The sequence below is a fragment of the Cantharellus anzutake genome, assembly GCF_015039405.1.
Source record: "Cantharellus anzutake strain C23 chromosome Unknown EI90scaffold_56, whole genome shotgun sequence".
Classification (NCBI taxonomy): domain Eukaryota; kingdom Fungi; phylum Basidiomycota; class Agaricomycetes; order Cantharellales; family Hydnaceae; genus Cantharellus; species Cantharellus anzutake.
In genome coordinates, this window is record NW_024067006.1 from 523959 (window position 1) to 540685 (window position 16727).

Genomic DNA, 16727 nt, shown 5'->3' on the forward strand with positions numbered 1-16727 from the left:
ATGCCAGCACGCCTCGCCGCGATTCTGTAGCCTCTAGCAGGCCCGTATGGAGAACAAACTTTGCTCGCTATAAGAGCTTGGGTGAATCTGACCTTTCGGAATCCCTGATATTGGAGCGAGCTTCTATCCCCAATGCGTTTTCTGCCCCTGCACAGATTGATTCGACGCCATTACCCAAGATACCCATGATAGTATTGTCGATTGTGAGCCGATGGCTTTCCTGAGACCCAGCAGTGGATGACACTTGGCACCGACAGGTTGTCTTGGGAGAATTTTTGAGCGCGAACGTGTCTACTCCTTTCCTGGTCGATATGGTAAAAAGTAAGCCATTCTGCCACTAATCTCTGGGAATATAATATTCATGCTTTTATTGCTACAGCATTCAACCTTGGAGACACAGCTGAATTAGGTTCCTTCACTGGAATCATTGTTGCGGCATTTTTCGTAACACAATTCGTAACGTCGTTGCTGTGGGCTACTATTGCCCAAAAACATGGGAATCGCGCTGTCCTTTTTATTTCACTTCTTGGGAATGCTATAACATGTGCTCTTTTTGGGACGTGCAAGTCTTTCCCAGAGGCCGTCGTGGTAAGATTGATTCAAGGCGTCTTCAACGGCGCTGTTGGGTGTGTCATCCCAGTTTCTCTGGTCCTGCTGGGCATTGATATTCAGAATGACTTTGAAATCAGAGTCGCTCGCAGTTGCGTCGTCAATGTTGCCGACTTCACAAATGAGTCTCGTGCATATGCGATTATGGGGTACGTGTCCATCCACGAATATAAATACAAGTATCTGATAGCGTCTACTACATTCCGGTGTTGCTGCACGGAGAGCAGATTTAGCTGGGGTTTGGGTGGTGTTGGTGAGCACACTGATTTTTAATCGAGCCATTGCCAGTTCACTGATATTGCTCCTAAAGCTGGTGCAATGTTAGCTGCGCTCTTCCTACCTCGTTGTCGTCAATGACTTACCTTCCTGTTGATACATAGCATCGGTGGCGCGTGTACGTGTCTTGTGCGTTGAACGAAATGCACACACTAACCGATATTTAGTTGAATCACCTTCAAAGACGTGGCCCACCTCTTTCGGGCGCATCCCGTTGTTTCAAAAATACCCTTATCTCCTTCCTCCACTGATTGCCTCATCGGTGTTGTTGACTGGAGCCATTCTTTGTCTCTTTCTTGGTTGGGACGGTGGGCCGCGTGAGGGTGGCATTCGGCTGCCGGAGAAAGACACCGACAATGCAACACCCGCGCAGATTGACCTTGGTCGGCAATCGCTCATCGAAGAGGGTCGCGCTGTCCCTAAACCGGTGGAACAACTGAAGAGTGTTAAGCGGAAGATATCGAGTTATTTCGCAAATCGAGTCAAAGAAGCGTATGCTAATCGAAGTGAATCGCCTAGGAGAGATTCGTTGGTGCCGGGAGCAGGCCCATCTTCTCCTGCTTCTCCCATGGCTATCCGCTCAGCCAGATTGTCTCGTACAGCTGGATCGGCATATGGTCACCGGAGTCGACTGAGCAGTCGTCCAACATTCTCCAGCATTGCGGGAAATGAGGCTCGACGAGGTAGCCTTGCAAGTACTGCAATGAATCGCACCATCTTCACTGAAACTGATGCGCCCCGCGAGGATCTCAACTTTGCGCAGAGGCTAATCATGGGTTAGTTCAGATCAATCCTTCTGAGTGTCTGCATTGATTTCCGGCCATTTTCATAGCCAATGAATTGAATGCCACGTCGATGACCAGTTTATGGGTCGCTGCTGCTGCAACTGCGGACAATGAGGATCCATTCATTGGCTCTGACGACGAGATGTCAGATGCTGGGACAGAAGATTCGGATGGAGCAGCATCGAACTTCCCTAGTCGATTCAGCACCATAGAGTCAGCTTCACAGTATCGCTGGACGCCCCATGGTCCTACAGGATCCCCTTTGGGACCCAGGCGAAGTATCACTCAAGGTCTCACATCACCATACCCTGGTTCCCGAAGGACTTCCTACAGTCGTGGAGGAATTGTAGGCGGCGGGAGAACCTCGTTTGGTAGCTCACCGCCACATGGAGCAGACCGACAAATGGCAACAGCTCCCCATCTGGTTATGCCAGCTATATACTCCAATACTGGCCTCAGGACCCCTCCTGCACTTCTGGAATTCACCGAGCACACGTATCCAGCTATTGGAGACCCTTTCAATGAGAGTCTGACTCCAATCACGGAAAGATCTGCGTCGGAATCCAGTCAGCGATCGAATCAGTCAGCACCCGACATTCAGTCAAACCGCGATGTTCAGTCAACACACGATGTTCAATCGACAGTCGAAAAATCAGAAAACCTGTGGTCGCTCCTGCCTCTGTTCATTATTTTCCAATACTTCGTCCTCGCCATCCATACCACTAGCCATGATCAGGTTTTCCTGATGTATCTTACTTCGTATGTGTCTTCACTAATCCATGTTGGTCATTGCCTCAGTAGCTTGTTATAGGGATTACGCCAAAGGAGGACTTGGGCTAAGTCCTGGACATTTTGCAATCCTCAGTAAGTAAGCCTCGTTTCCAGCACCACGCCTTATTAAACATTGGCTCCCAGTCGGCCTTATGTGCGGCGCACAAATCATTTATCAGTTCTATTTGTATCCGTAAGCACATCGCCTGGTGGGCTTTTATAATTTAGTTGAAATATTTCCTTTTAGAAACATTGGGTGAGTGATTGGCAATGTTCATCGTCTCTGATCGATGACGACTTCGTCCCAAGCCCTCCTAGGGGAAAGGTAAGATCAGGAACCGTGGTGGCGAATATTTGACCTCATTTAACTCCTCGTAGTACTCTCATCTTGCGATGTTCAGGATCGGAACCGCTCTCTTTATACCCGGGTACCTCACTGTCGTTCTTTACCGCCGGCTAACCAACGGCAGTTCTGACGGTAATAACTTGATCATGATTTTATTGTTGATAAGCACGTACGTACTCACTGGTGCCTAGCCATCTTCGAAGTGCTACTGACGCTTTCGTTGAAGTGCTGTCCGCTATGCTGGCTCAACTTTCGCATTTACGTCCGCAGCCGTACTTCTGAATTATTGTGCGTCTTCCCGAAGCAATCTGCGTTGCTCAATGTTTTAAGAATCACCGTAGTATCTGCCCCAAGCGTCATCGGGTTTGCGAACGGCTTAGGTGAGATTCAGGAGATATGCCCCCTCTAGGAGTTCAGATTTAACGAGTTATAGCACAATCTCTTGCTTCTTTGGCCAGAGTGTTGGGACCGGTAAGATTCATTTCACATTCTCATATCATGTTGACCTGAACGGCATCTTTAGCTACTAGGAGGATGGGTAGGTGTTTTGATACTGCATGGAAATGCTGGCGCTTAGCTTCCCATAGGTTTGGTCGGAAAGCACATCGCATAACCCCAACGGCTATGGTTTCGGGTTTTATATGTGCTCAGTCAGTTAGTCCAACACCTTCTGGTCACCTGCGCTAATTCGTCTTCCTAGGCATTGTGTGCCGTTGCAATTTTCCTCAGCTTCTTCATCCGCTAGACCCAAACAGTAATGTGTTCACTGCACGAACACCCTATTTCATCCTGTATTCCATTGAGTTTCGGTGGTTTGTGGTTTGTTGCGTTGTTTGGAACCCAAATGTGCATATTCTTCTCTTCTTGGATGATTGTGGATTGCCCCAAAACTCTTCATTTTTAATGTCTACGATGCTCAAACCCAATATGTCGTTGCTGAGACTAGGTGAGTGTTGGGTGGCGTCGGGAAAGTGAACGGTAGGAAATCCACTTGAAGCAGTCGGGGACTCGGGCCGAAACTCTCTGCGAAACGTTCTGAAAAGTCATGATAGAAGCTAGGTAATGTTGACATAATAGGTCGGGGATATTGGAAATACAAGGAATTTCACTACTCAGATGAAGCAGCCTGATCTGAGGCGAATTTAGCCGAAAATGGGGACAGGGGTCTATACCTTTGCGGTCAAACCCAACCTAAGTCAGGAGCCTCATCATACCCTAGCTGCTGGTATACAAGATCCTCGGTTAGGCGGTAATGATAAGAAGGCAAGGGAGGGTGAGAAGGTATAAGTTCGCTACTCGCAGAAGGTGCGATACGAGAGTGAGGCCAATGGCTAACTGTTGACGGATTGAGCCTCCGGTCAGGAGGATAGAATGTGTGTTGGAACGACTCGGATGCGGGTGATTGGCTGAGGATTCGATGGACGGTGTTCCCTGTGCCGGGCCAAGCGGGATGTTCAGAGGAACTCGGTGGTGGTGGTATGTGCCCTATCAGAGTCTAAGTAAGACGCTCAAGCAAGGTTCCCGAGTCATTACTGACCTCGGTGCAAGGAGAGGCTCGTTGCAGGAGACTCAGGATATGCTATGATTGGGGTGCCACCAGGAACAGGAGCAGCGATATATGTGGGGAACAAAAGAGAAGAGAGGGAGACGGGATGTAAAGGAGAGGGCATTGGGGTTTGGCCGGCAGAATGCGGGACATCCGTGCCAGGTTGATCCGGGGGCGAATTGCCTCTCTCCGTCTTAACTTGACGGGGATCGATGTCCAGCCTCCGGCTTCGGCGATTAAACTCAAGCCCCTCGCATTGTGAACGAGTGTTGGATCGTTTGGGAGGAACGACGATTGGGGATGAGCACTCTGTGTCTGATGTAGAGCGTGAAGAACGCTTGAGACGTAGTTTTCGTCTCCATGCATTTGGAGGGGCCTCTTGAATTGGAGGCTGAGACCCGTCAAGCCAGAAGTTGTACAAAAGAGGGGGCTCGCTATGGGGGGTGGCGGTCTCTGTCTCCTGGCGCTGACCAACACCGCCTTCTGAAAGCTGAAACGTGAAGGGATTGGCACGAAAAGTGTTACACATGGATCTCATGTGCGCACGCTCTGATGCTTCAATGGTTTCCCTCCTTTCCGAGAGCACTGGGCTCGACGGGAGGTCGTCCAGGAATTCTTCGAGTAGCGAATGCTCTTCGAGAAATGCTGGACAGTCTAGGTACTCGTCCACTTCGTCCATAGTTTCTGGTGAGGATACAATATTTTTTCAAGAACGACAGCAAGGTTCGAAGATATACCCGAGTTGACGTGGAAGCATCAGACAGCGGATTGGTGAGCAAGTGTGCGACAGTAGTAATGAATGGTAGCCAGGAATGTCGCTATGAGTCGTAATCAGAAAGGAGACACGCTTTGAATATCAGTAGCTTGGGTGCCGCCATGGGGTTTGGGTTCTTGGGAAGATAAGCTCTAGTAACGCATGAAAAGATTTTGGTGGAATCTTTAGGCGACGAGATACCGACCCCTTTACCGGAACCTGGTACGGCACGAAACCATTCTGATTACCCGAACGGAACCCCTCCTCCAGCGAACCAATCATGCACCATCTTGGCAGTTAAGAGCCTTTTTGTGGCCATCAGAAACATCCCAAACAGGAACAGCCAATGATCACCCAGTGTAACCATGCAAGTGCTACAGAATTTGAGGGAGGCACAGTACCGAGTACCTGAAACGAGTTTTCGAAGCTAACATTTCGATCGCACACACGGGAAGTCACATAAAGTTGTGATGGCAAAGGGTCCTGCTCAGAACGAGAATTCTCAGATAGTTCTCCCTGGCGACAAATTCTGGAGGAAGGCGGCTTTCACTGTATACAGAACGACTCTAAGGACTCTGCAAGCGAACTTGAAGCTGCGACAGTAGGTTGCGGGGCTTGTTCAAAGGGACTCGCATTGATACATGGATGACAAGCCAATTGGATGCACAGTTCTAAACTGGTTCATTTCACCAACCCTGGCCTCGCTTGAGCAGCCAGCAGAGCGCATGGGTTGTGGCCGAGCCAATGAGGCGAAGCAGTGACATGCCGCAAATGGTCACAGTCACAACCCCTCTTCTGAACGAACCACTCAAACACCTCCATTTGGGGGAATAGGCATTGGTGAATGGCGCCCAACAGGGACGAATGGGTTTCAGTCAACCTCTCCAACTTTTACGCTCTGTTAAACTCATGAAATATGGCCCACCAATTTCGACCATCGATCCAAATCAATTTCACGTTGCTTTGCACATTAACATTGTTTCTTGCGGGCCTGACACCACGCCGCAACTTTCTGAGATATTATTTATAAGACTTTCTGCACCCCTGCCATGCTCACCATCAAGTGCGACAAGACCCTTATTATGAACTCCTTTCTCTACACAGACGTCGTCAGCCAACGTTGTGCGGGTGATGAGCTCCTATCTGAAATCGAAGCCGCAATAGACGCCAGTCAAAGACGCACGATATTTCTTTATCGATTATTAGATAAAGTGATACAGGTTGAGTGGCTATCGTTCGACAAATGATTTCCAGCGTGGCTAATGGATGTGTATCAAAGCTACAGTGTAGTATTCGTCATCCCGCCACCAGCCCTATTGATAGCCCTGAATTCTCCGCGAATGCCGATGCAAGCCCTCCGTTGATGTGCTGTTGAATTGATGATTCTAAAGCGTCCACTCTTAGGTATGCAGCACATCGGTACCCCGCACAGAAGTAGATTGGATGGCGGTGAGTAGGGCGATTCATCTCTCGTCACGCCCAATATGGATGATATTATACCGGGTCAGGGCTTCGAACCGTCAATAGAGCCCGGAACGACACCCGAAGACCCAGCGCCATGTGAGCAGTACGAAGAGCCTGCAGTCGATTGGGACAATTGGAGTCCTGACTTTGACGATTCCAATTCCGAGTACGAGTACGACAGTATCTGACGATGGGATTCAAATGTCTCCGAAGGTATACACCAGCGCCAGCCATCTGATCACCTGGCTTTTCTCGTTATCAGCGTAACTCCTAGTTTCGTGGCTGCGCTGCCCCAAGAGGAGCCTCCTGGAAGAGGACACCCAGTAGCACTATCGATACCGATTCCTAATATTCTGAGTCTGGCTCTTAGAAACCTGAGTGTCATTCTTGTTACGTTATGAACCTTCAGCGAACTTGTGCAATTACATACATTCCACTCGATCGGGACGATCGTGGTTTTGCAATAACGATTGCAGGTCAGGACTGGTGAGGTAGCGAGTTTGCGCAGATTAATGTCCGCGGGGCCGATGCTCTGCACGGAATTGCAATTTGTTCCTCAACTGGACATAACCGCCGCGGGTGGAAGGATAGCATACATTCTACGACCTGCAGCAATACCTTGATATAGCAGTGATCAAGTCGATTCGCGCCACCCATTGCCGAGATTCCCTTCGCTGTAGTAGCAACATACTAACTTCTCGCCCTGACATACTTACTACCGGGCGTCAAGGTTCCCAGATGCACGAACACTAGCTTCAAGTTGAGATGGAATCGTCCTCATTGCAACTGTAGTACTGAGTACTGTACTGGGAATATCCAACTTGTCAAGAGCTGAGGACGAGCTCGTCAGCGTTACCAGTAACTAGAACAACTGAGTTGTATGATCTGATTTAACTGTCAAAGGAACGAAGGGGAATCGATGTGTATGACTGGCGAGCTGTCGTCACTACGATATTCAAGACTGCCGAATGCGACGCTCAACTTAGATAGTCATGAGAAGCTTGTTCGTAGCGAAACGACTAAGATTTATTCCGCCAGTGGAGCCAAAGAGGTTCATGAACATGCTTCATCCGGTTAGACGGGCCAAATGATAGACACAAGTAATGATGCGCACGTACACGCTGGTCGGGGTTACCGTTATTATAACCGCCTAAGTGAATCAGCGTCCAAGCTTAGGGTGGTTCTCTTCTGATAGTCTTCTGCAGTTTTTTTTGGCGTGTAGGAAGATGCATTTTTGGGGTAGGAATTGCGCAAGGAGATCGGCCGAGCTAATGTGGAGGCCATTCCTCAACTTCATCATTGCGCACTTCCAAGGAGCATCATTATCGTATCCATATTTGGCCTCCCAGCATCCCGTTGCATGGGGAAATATACACTCGTGTGCGTTGTATTTGCTCAGATGCGGAGCAATGACGATAGGATCACATAATCGCATTGAGGCTGCATGAATGAGTTATGAAAACGATTGGCCAACATCTAGCATACACATATAATCTTGCTCTCCGCATCTCCCAGCCCGCTCGAAACGTGTTCGCTCACGTTAGCGCATTGCAGCGGGCAGTCATAAAGCCCAGCTTCTTGATCGGTTTCTAAAATCAACCCAGAATACCACGAGCGAAGGACCTGGAAGTGCCGCTTCGTTTCTAGCCTATCTATTTGAGGATACGCGGCGACCAACGTGTTCGTGAAGGCGACTAAAGTCCGCAGAACTAAACTTCAGGGGAAAAAAAAATGAGAATGGCCAATGTTGATTTGACAGAAAATCCAGATTTTAATGCTTCGATTTTCAAATTGAGACGCTCCATTGGACTGAGGCATCTGAGTCGAAGCTAGTGATCCTTGATCTGGCAGTCATAAGCCCATAATCAGCCACAACCGAGTGGCTACACTAACAAAACACCACACAAACTCCATGACGCCCTGCTGCAAACGCAGCGGCAGGAACAGTGGTACGTTCAATCCCTGCGAAACTAGACATGGCACGGCAGCATGGCGAGTCATGGGGGTCGTATGTAATGAGTTTTCAGAGAAACAAGGGGTCATTTCATCTTGAACGCCAGTTGCGCTTGAGACATGCACCAAATCAAGAATCTTTGGTATGTGAGCCCCTTATCGTGGTAGTCTTAGGTTCTAGAATTGCGGAGCTGGCACCATAGAGTCGCCCACGAGGGTCTGTGGGATAAGTGGAACATCAAAGTCCCTTACCGATTGCGAAGGCCATGTCCACGGACATCAGAGGGATCAATCCGGCTTGCCACATGAATCAGAAAAACGCGTCGATCTTTGGTGTGCCCCCTTCACGAGCGAGGCTTGGGGAATGGGAATGTGGTTATCACCCCAGAAGGGGAGAAGAAGAAGAAAACAGAACTGTGCGAGAAGCAATCACGATCATACATTGATGCCATTCCGGAAACAAGGCGCATTATCTTCTAGTGGTGAAGTCTACATAGCGCCCCGTGACGTCTCAAGACGAGAGCTGAGGGTTGGACACTCACAACGAATGCGGGCCGAATAGCCATTCATTGGCTTTCTCAATCGCATTGGCCTCCCCATTCCCATTCCCCAAAGCTTCAAACTTCTCTAACCCATAAGCTCGTCGGGAGAGCGAGCCTTCATTGATATCTTGAAGACTTCCGCGACCTATAAATCCAATCTCACCTTCTACGCTCGAAAAGTCGTATGGTCGATATCCAGTAATGAACGAAGCCCGCTGGGCTGCAAGGTATTCGGCACTACAGATTACTGTGTTGGGTTTTTTTTGACGCACCCAAGACGAATTTGTAAACCTACTTGTTTACCGTTACGGGGACAGCTGGAATGTACATAACGGACGAATCGCCCTTTCCACGGTGTTGAGACTGTGAAATAACTGGTGACGAGATGATCGGGGAATCTGTTTTGAGAGGTACCAACCTCTACAGCGTGGATAGTGTCGCAATGCCAATACACTTGGTCTCCAGGATCAACCTGTGTGAAATTGATGGGTTTAACCAGTTAACGCACATCCATATACTATCTCTTACGGGAGGGACGGATGTCATTGTTTCCGTTAATTCAAGGTGCGGGTGGGTTTCATCAGACAGTTCTTGGGCTTTGAAGATTGGTCCCAAAGTTAGTTGGTGGGGTCTCTTCATGAAGTTCCTTGCAATGAAGACGTACCACGACCGGGAACACTGCCAGGAAAGGCTGTTGATTCCAAATCGAGTGCCCAGTTCTCTGCGGCAAGATATCCGTTCTTATTTCCACCAAACTCAGATGCGGTACGAATGGGTGAGAAGAAAGCTCGAAGAATCAAATAGGCTGTTGATAGAAGTGTGTTAGGATAGACTTGAAGCGTCCCTTCATTGGCGGACGTTGACGACATCGAGACCCATCCTAAGAACGCCTATTCTGTGTCACGTCAAGTATGGAAGCTTATCCCCCTCACCTTGCCATGGCCGGAAAACATTGCACTAGATTGAGTGAGTCTTGGTGTTACCGAAGAGCCATCGCCAGCGACACGTACCGCACTGGGCCCTGCGTAAATATCCATTTTGGCCTCAATCCTGTGCGTCGCGTCAAATGCGTCATGCGACTTCCAGTTGGGAGAAAGGATTCTCGAGAAGCACTTTCGGTACGCTTCTCGACAATCGTAAACCTTTTAGTCGCCCCATCAGGATAAGTCAACGCACTGTTGTCTTCCCACCTCTCCACAGAGCCACCATCGATATGAGGACCTAATATTACCAAATGGTTTCAATACGCGTTATTCAACTCCATCGTGATACTGAAACAAACCTAAGGCAAATGTCATATCACCGGGAAAGCGGATTCTCAAACGATCGAAGTATGAGATAGGGTTCCCAAGGCTGATCTCCGCGTCCGCGTCCGCTCTCCATTGGGTAAGTAGGAATGCTTGGGTCTTCAATATGGCTGGATGAGTGCGTGCCGAGACTTGGGGACGCGAATGATAGAACTCCCAGACTTGAGGATCATCCTTTGGAAAGCCTAGACAATACAATAGCACGTTATTATCGTTGGTTGTCCAGGACATGAAAACAATCATACCTCGAGCTCGATCACGATTATCGGCAGCGTACCGTTTGATGGACTCTTTCCAACCTAGCGCTTGCTGTACGGGCAGAGCGAATTGAGTGTCGGCGACTCCCCAGAGTACTGCTGGGATGTACCTCTTTTGTCACTGCCCCTTTCACTATGACAGTTCCGACGCTGCGAACTTGTTCCAAGATGTCAGGATCGATTCTCCCATTCTCGATATCACTAAACAGTAGCCGGGGGATGATCTTAATCCACGCAAGGGAATTGAATTTTTTGAGTCTAACAGCTTCAGAATGGGTGGAACGAGGGAAATTGAAAGTTTCTCACCTTTCCACCTTGTTCTTTGATCCTCGCATTAGTGTGCTTTAAACAATCAAGGACTTCGTTCCAGTTCTTCAAAAGAACCTCTTGGTCCCTGAGTCCAGGGACTAGTTCCTTCTTCAGCTCAGAGTATCGCTGGGGCAGTTCTAATATTGGAGCCCCAGCCAGAGACGAAAACGCGTCAGAGATGTCGCTCCCCGGCTTAGCCTGTTGATTAGAGTAGCGATTTGGACGGGGTCCAGCGGAAGCATACTCTCGTCGGGAGTGAGAAAAACTCTTGACAGTCGCCATGCCTGGGTGAGAAACATGCCAGAGGAATGAATTTGATGGAAGGGGTCCTAGACATTCGCGCACGAATAAGAGTCCAGGAATCCGGGCACTTGAAGTGACCATGCACATTTCTTTATTCTTCACTTATCCCTGTGCAATGCTGAGGGTAGTAGGCCAGTCTAAGCCGGATGTTGGTTGTGGAATCCCTGGCTGCCGGAGTTTCCAACCTCCATAAGATGGAGGTGGCTGTTCGTGATTTCATTTGATCGTACCCATTCAAACAGCACAATTTTCCCTGTTCGCCCCCTTTATGCCCTGCATGCACCCTTCCTTTGCACACCCCGGCGCATTATGGTTTGCGTAAGTATCCATCACGCGCTTATTTTTGTTTTGCCCGTTCGGCCGTTCCTCACTTTCCATCAATCACCACATGAACATCGTTCATACACAGCTGTCTTTGACCAAGCTTGAAGGTGGGGCCATGATCGATCAGATCTATCTTTGCCCTGGAAAAACGCCTCAGGACCTCGTGGGATACCGGATCTAAAGGGATTGATTCCCGGCGAGAAATGGATGTGTCACTGTGGCGCACTCAACAAGGAAAAAAATTCATAGAGACCAAAATGCATCTGAGTACAGGGAATGTCGGGTGCCAGTTCTATGCGAATGTGATGAAATATGTGGAAAAATCAAGGTGAAGGGTGAATGACGTGCCGTGAAATGTGATGTTTTTTGCATGGTATCATAGTTGCAAATACCGTATTCCTGGACAATCGAAGTGATCCTTACGCATCAGCTGCATTACATTGCCGCAGTGGCAGCGGGAGGCACCAGCACAGCAGCATGTTCAAGCGGCCAGCCTTCTGCGAGAGCGGGGTGAGGAAACACACAGGCTCTCACCGGCCCGGAGAGCAAGCTAAGCTACCCCCTTACGATTGGTGCCCACAACACTTTGATTGACAGTAATCTTTCCCTGTGTCTGGAACTTCACTGTCTATGCGCTGAGGGCTGCAAGCTCTGCCATCCGGTTTGAAGGGAACCCTCACAGCACTGTTCAGCATCATGTCAAGCGCATGTTTCGATTGCCGAGCTGTCGCGACCTGGGAATAACCATGCGTCCGACTCCAAGGCAACATATAGATATAGATATATATCTCTAATTCAACAAAAAGCCATGACTGGGCTTGAAAGAAGTTGTGGAGCCTCATAGTGTACAACTGAAGTGCGCTAGCGCGCAGCATAAAGAGCACTCAGTCGCAATCTGCCTTCTCCTCCTTCGAGTCACTTGGCTTGTCGTCCACCAGCCCCAAGCTGAGCTCATGCAACCATGCAGTGAACCGTGACTGATCAAAGTTTCCCTCCGAGTCAAAAAGGGAAGTATAAGGCCGCTCCTGTTTGTTGAGCTGTGTGCGTCTAATAAGCGTCTTCCCACTGTTTGAGGAGCGGACGTAAGTGAGTGACAGACAGTAAAGAGGCGAGGATGAAGGAGACAGTGATGTTTCGGCATCTATGGTTATCTTTTCTGTTTCGATCTGTGGCGTGCAAAATAAAGAAATAGGAGGTGAGATCTTGTTCGAGCCAATATGCAGGATATAGCATACACGGCTGGAAAGTGTCTTCCTCTTCCCAACAAAGATTGTTTTCCCTTCAACAAAGTACGTGTATGCAGCTTGTATAGCCGTCAAAATGGTGTAGCTGCAGCCCAAAAAAAATGCGGCTTTCGTCAAGCGGGCTTAAGCTGCTCCGAGAAGTCCACGGGACTCACAGTGTGACGCCGAGCCATATGAGAGGCTTGGCCTTCTCGAACTCCGTTTTCCACCCATACAATCCTGTAGCAGCCGCGATGAGCACAGATGTCCACCCTAACCCCAGCTTAACATCTGTATGCGTATATTGGACTTTGTACTGGTCTGGCCGAGAGAAGAACTATAAAGGGCAATCCCCTCAGATGCATAGTGAATACATGGACGATAAGTAACCTCACCCTTTTGACAGCGTCATCACAAGCAATTTTCAATTCTACAGCATTTGCATTGTTGACCTTGACAGGATCGAAAGTTTCCTGCACTAGAGAAGTCACAGGTGCAGGTGGAACCTGTTCCCCAGCTTCCTTAGCAAGGCCGTTTGTGGGTGCTTTTCTCTTTGGCATTAGGCAATGACTTGATGACGATGCAGTAATGTAATACAATTTTGTAGGCACATGATTACCGTCGTGAGGCCGTGGGAACTGTCTCCGCCTGTCATTATATTTTCCGCTTCCCAAGGCTTAAATGGCTCCTCGCCCTTTCTCGCAAGAGACTTTGCTCTGGTTTCCTGTACATGAAGTTTGCACAGTATTTGGAAGAGGCTCAGGTTGGCAAGATTTTCTTTTCCGATGCCAGGCCAGTGCTAACATCCGCTGTGGCTTCGGCCAGGCACCTGAGTGGAAACGAGCCTACATGTGAGGGTTGTCTCTGGGGGGCTTACATGTCCATTTCCTTTCGGAGCCATCTCTGATTGATATGCCTGGCGACTTCGATTTGTCTAGTGATTACCGAAAGTTGAAGGAATGTATCAACGAATCAAGGTGGCCGCGACGTTGCAAGATTCCCCTCAATCTGCACCCCCTCCTCTACCCCTGCCCAGTGTTATCCCGAAGTTGGGGCTCCCCGCATGCAGGGGCGTCCTGTCTTGCTACCGCTCCCCTCATGCCCATCAACGAATCCATTGAGCATCCATTCGCTGCAAACCGTCCGCATATGCGCACAAACCAGCATTTCGTATCAATTCCATTCTCAGCTGGATCAACTACTTCCTCAACCCAGACGGATCCCGATTCTGCAATTTTTTCTCCCCCGGCCTCTCCGTATAGAGTGTCGTTCCAGGAGCCCGCCCTCAGCGCCCGAGTTCCGTCTTACTCCGGCCGGACGTTCACCCTAGAAATGGCGCGTTCCTGAGGCTTCCTTCGCTGGCAATAAGCTCGAACTGGATTCAAGAAGAGAAAACCGATGACGAGACGGATACAAATTTTCTTCCGTCACCCATTGATCTTCCTTCACCCATCATCCAGGATCCCATCGGCGAAGGTGGTCAATTCCCAGCTCGTGGACATAGTTTTTTCTCTTTTCCGAATCCAAAAATAGGGACAAATGAGAAGGTAAGGGCGATTACATTGTTCCTGTCTGCCTTTTTTGTGTTGAATCCATTGCTAGCGCTTCCCGCTTGATCGTACGGGGCTCCCTCCTATGACTCCGTTGGGCTGGGTGCGTGCCCGAAAGAACACTGATGCTCACAGCGGTGAGTGGACCCGTCTTCCGGATGTGGATACTCCACTTAGCCATATTCAGTCGCCCCGGATGCTACACTGAGTGAAATCATGGCTACCATTGTCCCAGGATCCCCTGAAGCACGCTTCTTTGATGTTCTTGATGAAGAATTGCGAAAGGTCAATATGTTCTTCAAGGTGCACGAGCGAGAGGCTATTGTCCACGCTGCTGTCCTCCAGAGACAACTCAAAGGGTTGAAGGATCACAGGCGACTTTTTCATGTGGGTGGCTATGCTGTTCATAGCTGATGCCGACCTAACTCACCGCTCACGCAGGAGAAATTCCCGGTTGCGCATTCGCCTTGGATTGTCCCAACTGACTTCCGCGGGACTGTTGGGCAGCTCCTTCCGCCGTACAACCTTCAGCGTGACAACGCGCTGAAGGGACACCGAGGGAAGTTCACCAAACAATTTAAGAAACCTAATGAGGAGAAACTGCCCATGGATCCCGATGACTATGTAAGGAATAAGCGGAAGTTGAAAAAGGCTGTCCTTGAGCAATATCGGTATGCCTCTCCATGAACCATTTCCACGTGTGATGACCTAGCGATGGTGCTTCAGCGGTCTCGAATTACTGAACAATTATCGAGTTTGTGGTTTTAAAGTCGAACTTCATCATCTGCATCTGAATGCTTCGAACTCTAGATCCTCAATTTGACCGGGTTCCGAAAGGTACTCAAAAAGTTTGAAACCGTGACAAAAATTCCAGTACAAAAACATACATGGCGGAAAGGGTTAGTCAGTCAGTTGCCTTCTGGGGAGGCTTCGGGTTGAATATGTTGTGTTAAGGTCGATAAGTGCACCTTCGCAGGCGATTCGCGAATATTAGCCATCCTGAAGGAGGTCGAAGATGCATTTCCGAAATGTTTCGGTGAGAGTTTACGTTCGAACTTCAAGGCAGAATAGTTCTTGCCTAACGTCAGTGCAAGCTAATGGCGATCATAGAAGGGCTCGTGTTCGTCTTCGAGCGACCAACGTGCACAAGACAAATCACTTAACGACTATTTCCGCTCTGGTGCATGTATTGGTCTTGGCATTCCAGCGGTTTTGCAGGGTCTCCACCTCTGTGAGTAACGACTCGCCAGTTTGACTGATAGCTTTCTGAGCCGAGTTTGTTTATAGCGTTCCAAAGTGAGACAAGGAACGCAATTCCAGAATGGGAAGACCTCCTTCAGGCTTACGGCGCTCTATTCATTCTCGTGCTATTTCCTTTACTCATCAGTTCCAACATCTTTGTTTGGACCCGATTCCGCATCAACTATGCATTTATATTTGGTACGAGCGATCTTCATCCATTTCCAAATATCCTCACCATCTCGTTCCCGTAGAGCTCGACATGCGCAGTACAATCAACCCGCGAAAGTACCCAGAAGTTCCTGCATTCCTTTTCTTAACGTTGAGTTATTCGTTCTGGCTCTCATTCGCACGTTTCGGTGCGGTGCTGCCAAACACATGGCTGCTAGGTGAGTGACGATGATCGCACCAGAATTCATTGGTTTTGATGATGGTGAAAGTCTGGATTATTTTTGCTACGGCGTTCATGGTGAATCCTTTACCTATGTTCTCAAGATCGGCTCGATATTGGCTTGTACGAAAATGCGGGAGATTGTTGTTGCCTGGGCACCGGCGCGTTGATGTAAGTCGGTTGCACCTCGATGGAAACACATGCTAATTGGAATCTCTTCGTTTGATGTTTAGTTTACTGGTAAGTTTGTCTATGTTGATATATATATATATATCATTCGGATGACTCCCTGCTAGATTTCTGGCTCGGAGACCAGGTCGCCAGTCTCACCTATACGCTTGGGTCGTTGGGTGTCATATTTTCTGTCTTGACTCCCAAGCCGGGGGTTCTAATATCTCTGGCATCGCCCACCAGTGGGGCTTGACTTTTGCCCTCAGCGCATTTCCATTCGCCATCCGGTTCATGCACTGTATCCGACGCTATGTCGATAACCTATCTCTTCACCTCATTAACGTAAGTCCTGAGCGAGTCAACTTTCGGCTCCGGCCCCTGGCTCATTTCCACTACTCATAGGCTGTAAAGTATTTATGCAACATCGCCTACTACTTGTCGCTCTCTCTGTGGAAAAGCCGAGGGATGCCCCTCCATGGGACGATGTTTCCCATCTTTATGGTGGTTGCCTTTATGTGTACTATCTTCACATGTTCATGGGTAGGTTTGCGATATTTCAAGTCTTGCCTGCCTGCCTATACGATACCTAGATTTCTATGGATTGGTC

The 16727-nt window shown here is 48.9% G+C and overlaps 5 protein-coding genes across 5 annotated transcripts; 2 read left to right on the plus strand and 3 right to left on the minus strand.

The window, feature by feature from the left end:
- Positions 1–10: 10 nt before the first annotated feature.
- EI90DRAFT_3074070 (major facilitator superfamily domain-containing protein) lies at positions 11–3891 on the plus strand. The gene is made up of 20 exons (XM_039061479.1): positions 11–203; positions 258–321; positions 380–626; positions 690–758; positions 837–862; positions 920–929; positions 990–1003; positions 1053–1661; positions 1718–2429; positions 2482–2534; positions 2586–2634; positions 2689–2697; positions 2751–2766; positions 2820–2956; positions 3014–3075; positions 3129–3167; positions 3221–3258; positions 3311–3325; positions 3375–3437; positions 3488–3891. Exons 1-20 carry the CDS (start codon positions 186–188, stop codon positions 3530–3532), a joined length of 2295 nt encoding a protein of 764 aa, XP_038911981.1. The 5' UTR covers positions 11–185; the 3' UTR covers positions 3533–3891.
- A 76-nt stretch (positions 3892–3967) lies between these two features.
- Positions 3968–5012, minus strand: EI90DRAFT_3129351 (uncharacterized protein; the record flags this gene model as incomplete). Its single annotated transcript, XM_039064187.1, has 2 exons — positions 3968–4272; positions 4325–5012. The coding sequence occupies 2 exons, from the start codon at positions 5010–5012 to the stop codon at positions 3968–3970; spliced, it is 993 nt and encodes a 330-aa protein (XP_038911982.1).
- Positions 5013–9042: 4030 nt separating this feature from the next.
- EI90DRAFT_3146760 (DUF1479-domain-containing protein) lies at positions 9043–11201 on the minus strand (the record flags this gene model as incomplete). The annotated part of the gene is made up of 12 exons (XM_039065452.1): positions 9043–9283; positions 9342–9409; positions 9465–9518; positions 9575–9642; positions 9711–9926; positions 9979–10003; positions 10057–10172; positions 10223–10267; positions 10329–10538; positions 10599–10662; positions 10721–10834; positions 10917–11201. The coding sequence occupies 12 exons, from the start codon at positions 11199–11201 to the stop codon at positions 9043–9045; spliced, it is 1506 nt and encodes a 501-aa protein (XP_038911983.1).
- A 1229-nt stretch (positions 11202–12430) lies between these two features.
- EI90DRAFT_3146761 (microsomal signal peptidase 25 kDa subunit-domain-containing protein) lies at positions 12431–13575 on the minus strand (the record flags this gene model as incomplete). Its single annotated transcript, XM_039065453.1, has 5 exons — positions 12431–12712; positions 12782–12875; positions 12946–13106; positions 13165–13290; positions 13480–13575. 5 exons carry the CDS (start codon positions 13573–13575, stop codon positions 12431–12433), a joined length of 759 nt encoding a protein of 252 aa, XP_038911984.1.
- Positions 13576–13867: 292 nt separating this feature from the next.
- EI90DRAFT_3019314 (SPX domain-containing protein) lies at positions 13868–16462 on the plus strand (the record flags this gene model as incomplete). Its single annotated transcript, XM_039057346.1, has 13 exons — positions 13868–14025; positions 14100–14316; positions 14372–14422; positions 14497–14706; positions 14761–14990; positions 15046–15073; positions 15130–15222; positions 15274–15355; positions 15527–15550; positions 15607–15759; positions 15813–15947; positions 16054–16120; positions 16246–16462. Coding segments are annotated over 13 exons (1665 nt in total), but the record flags the coding sequence as incomplete, so codon positions are not given.
- Between the last annotated feature and the right edge of the window lie 265 nt (positions 16463–16727).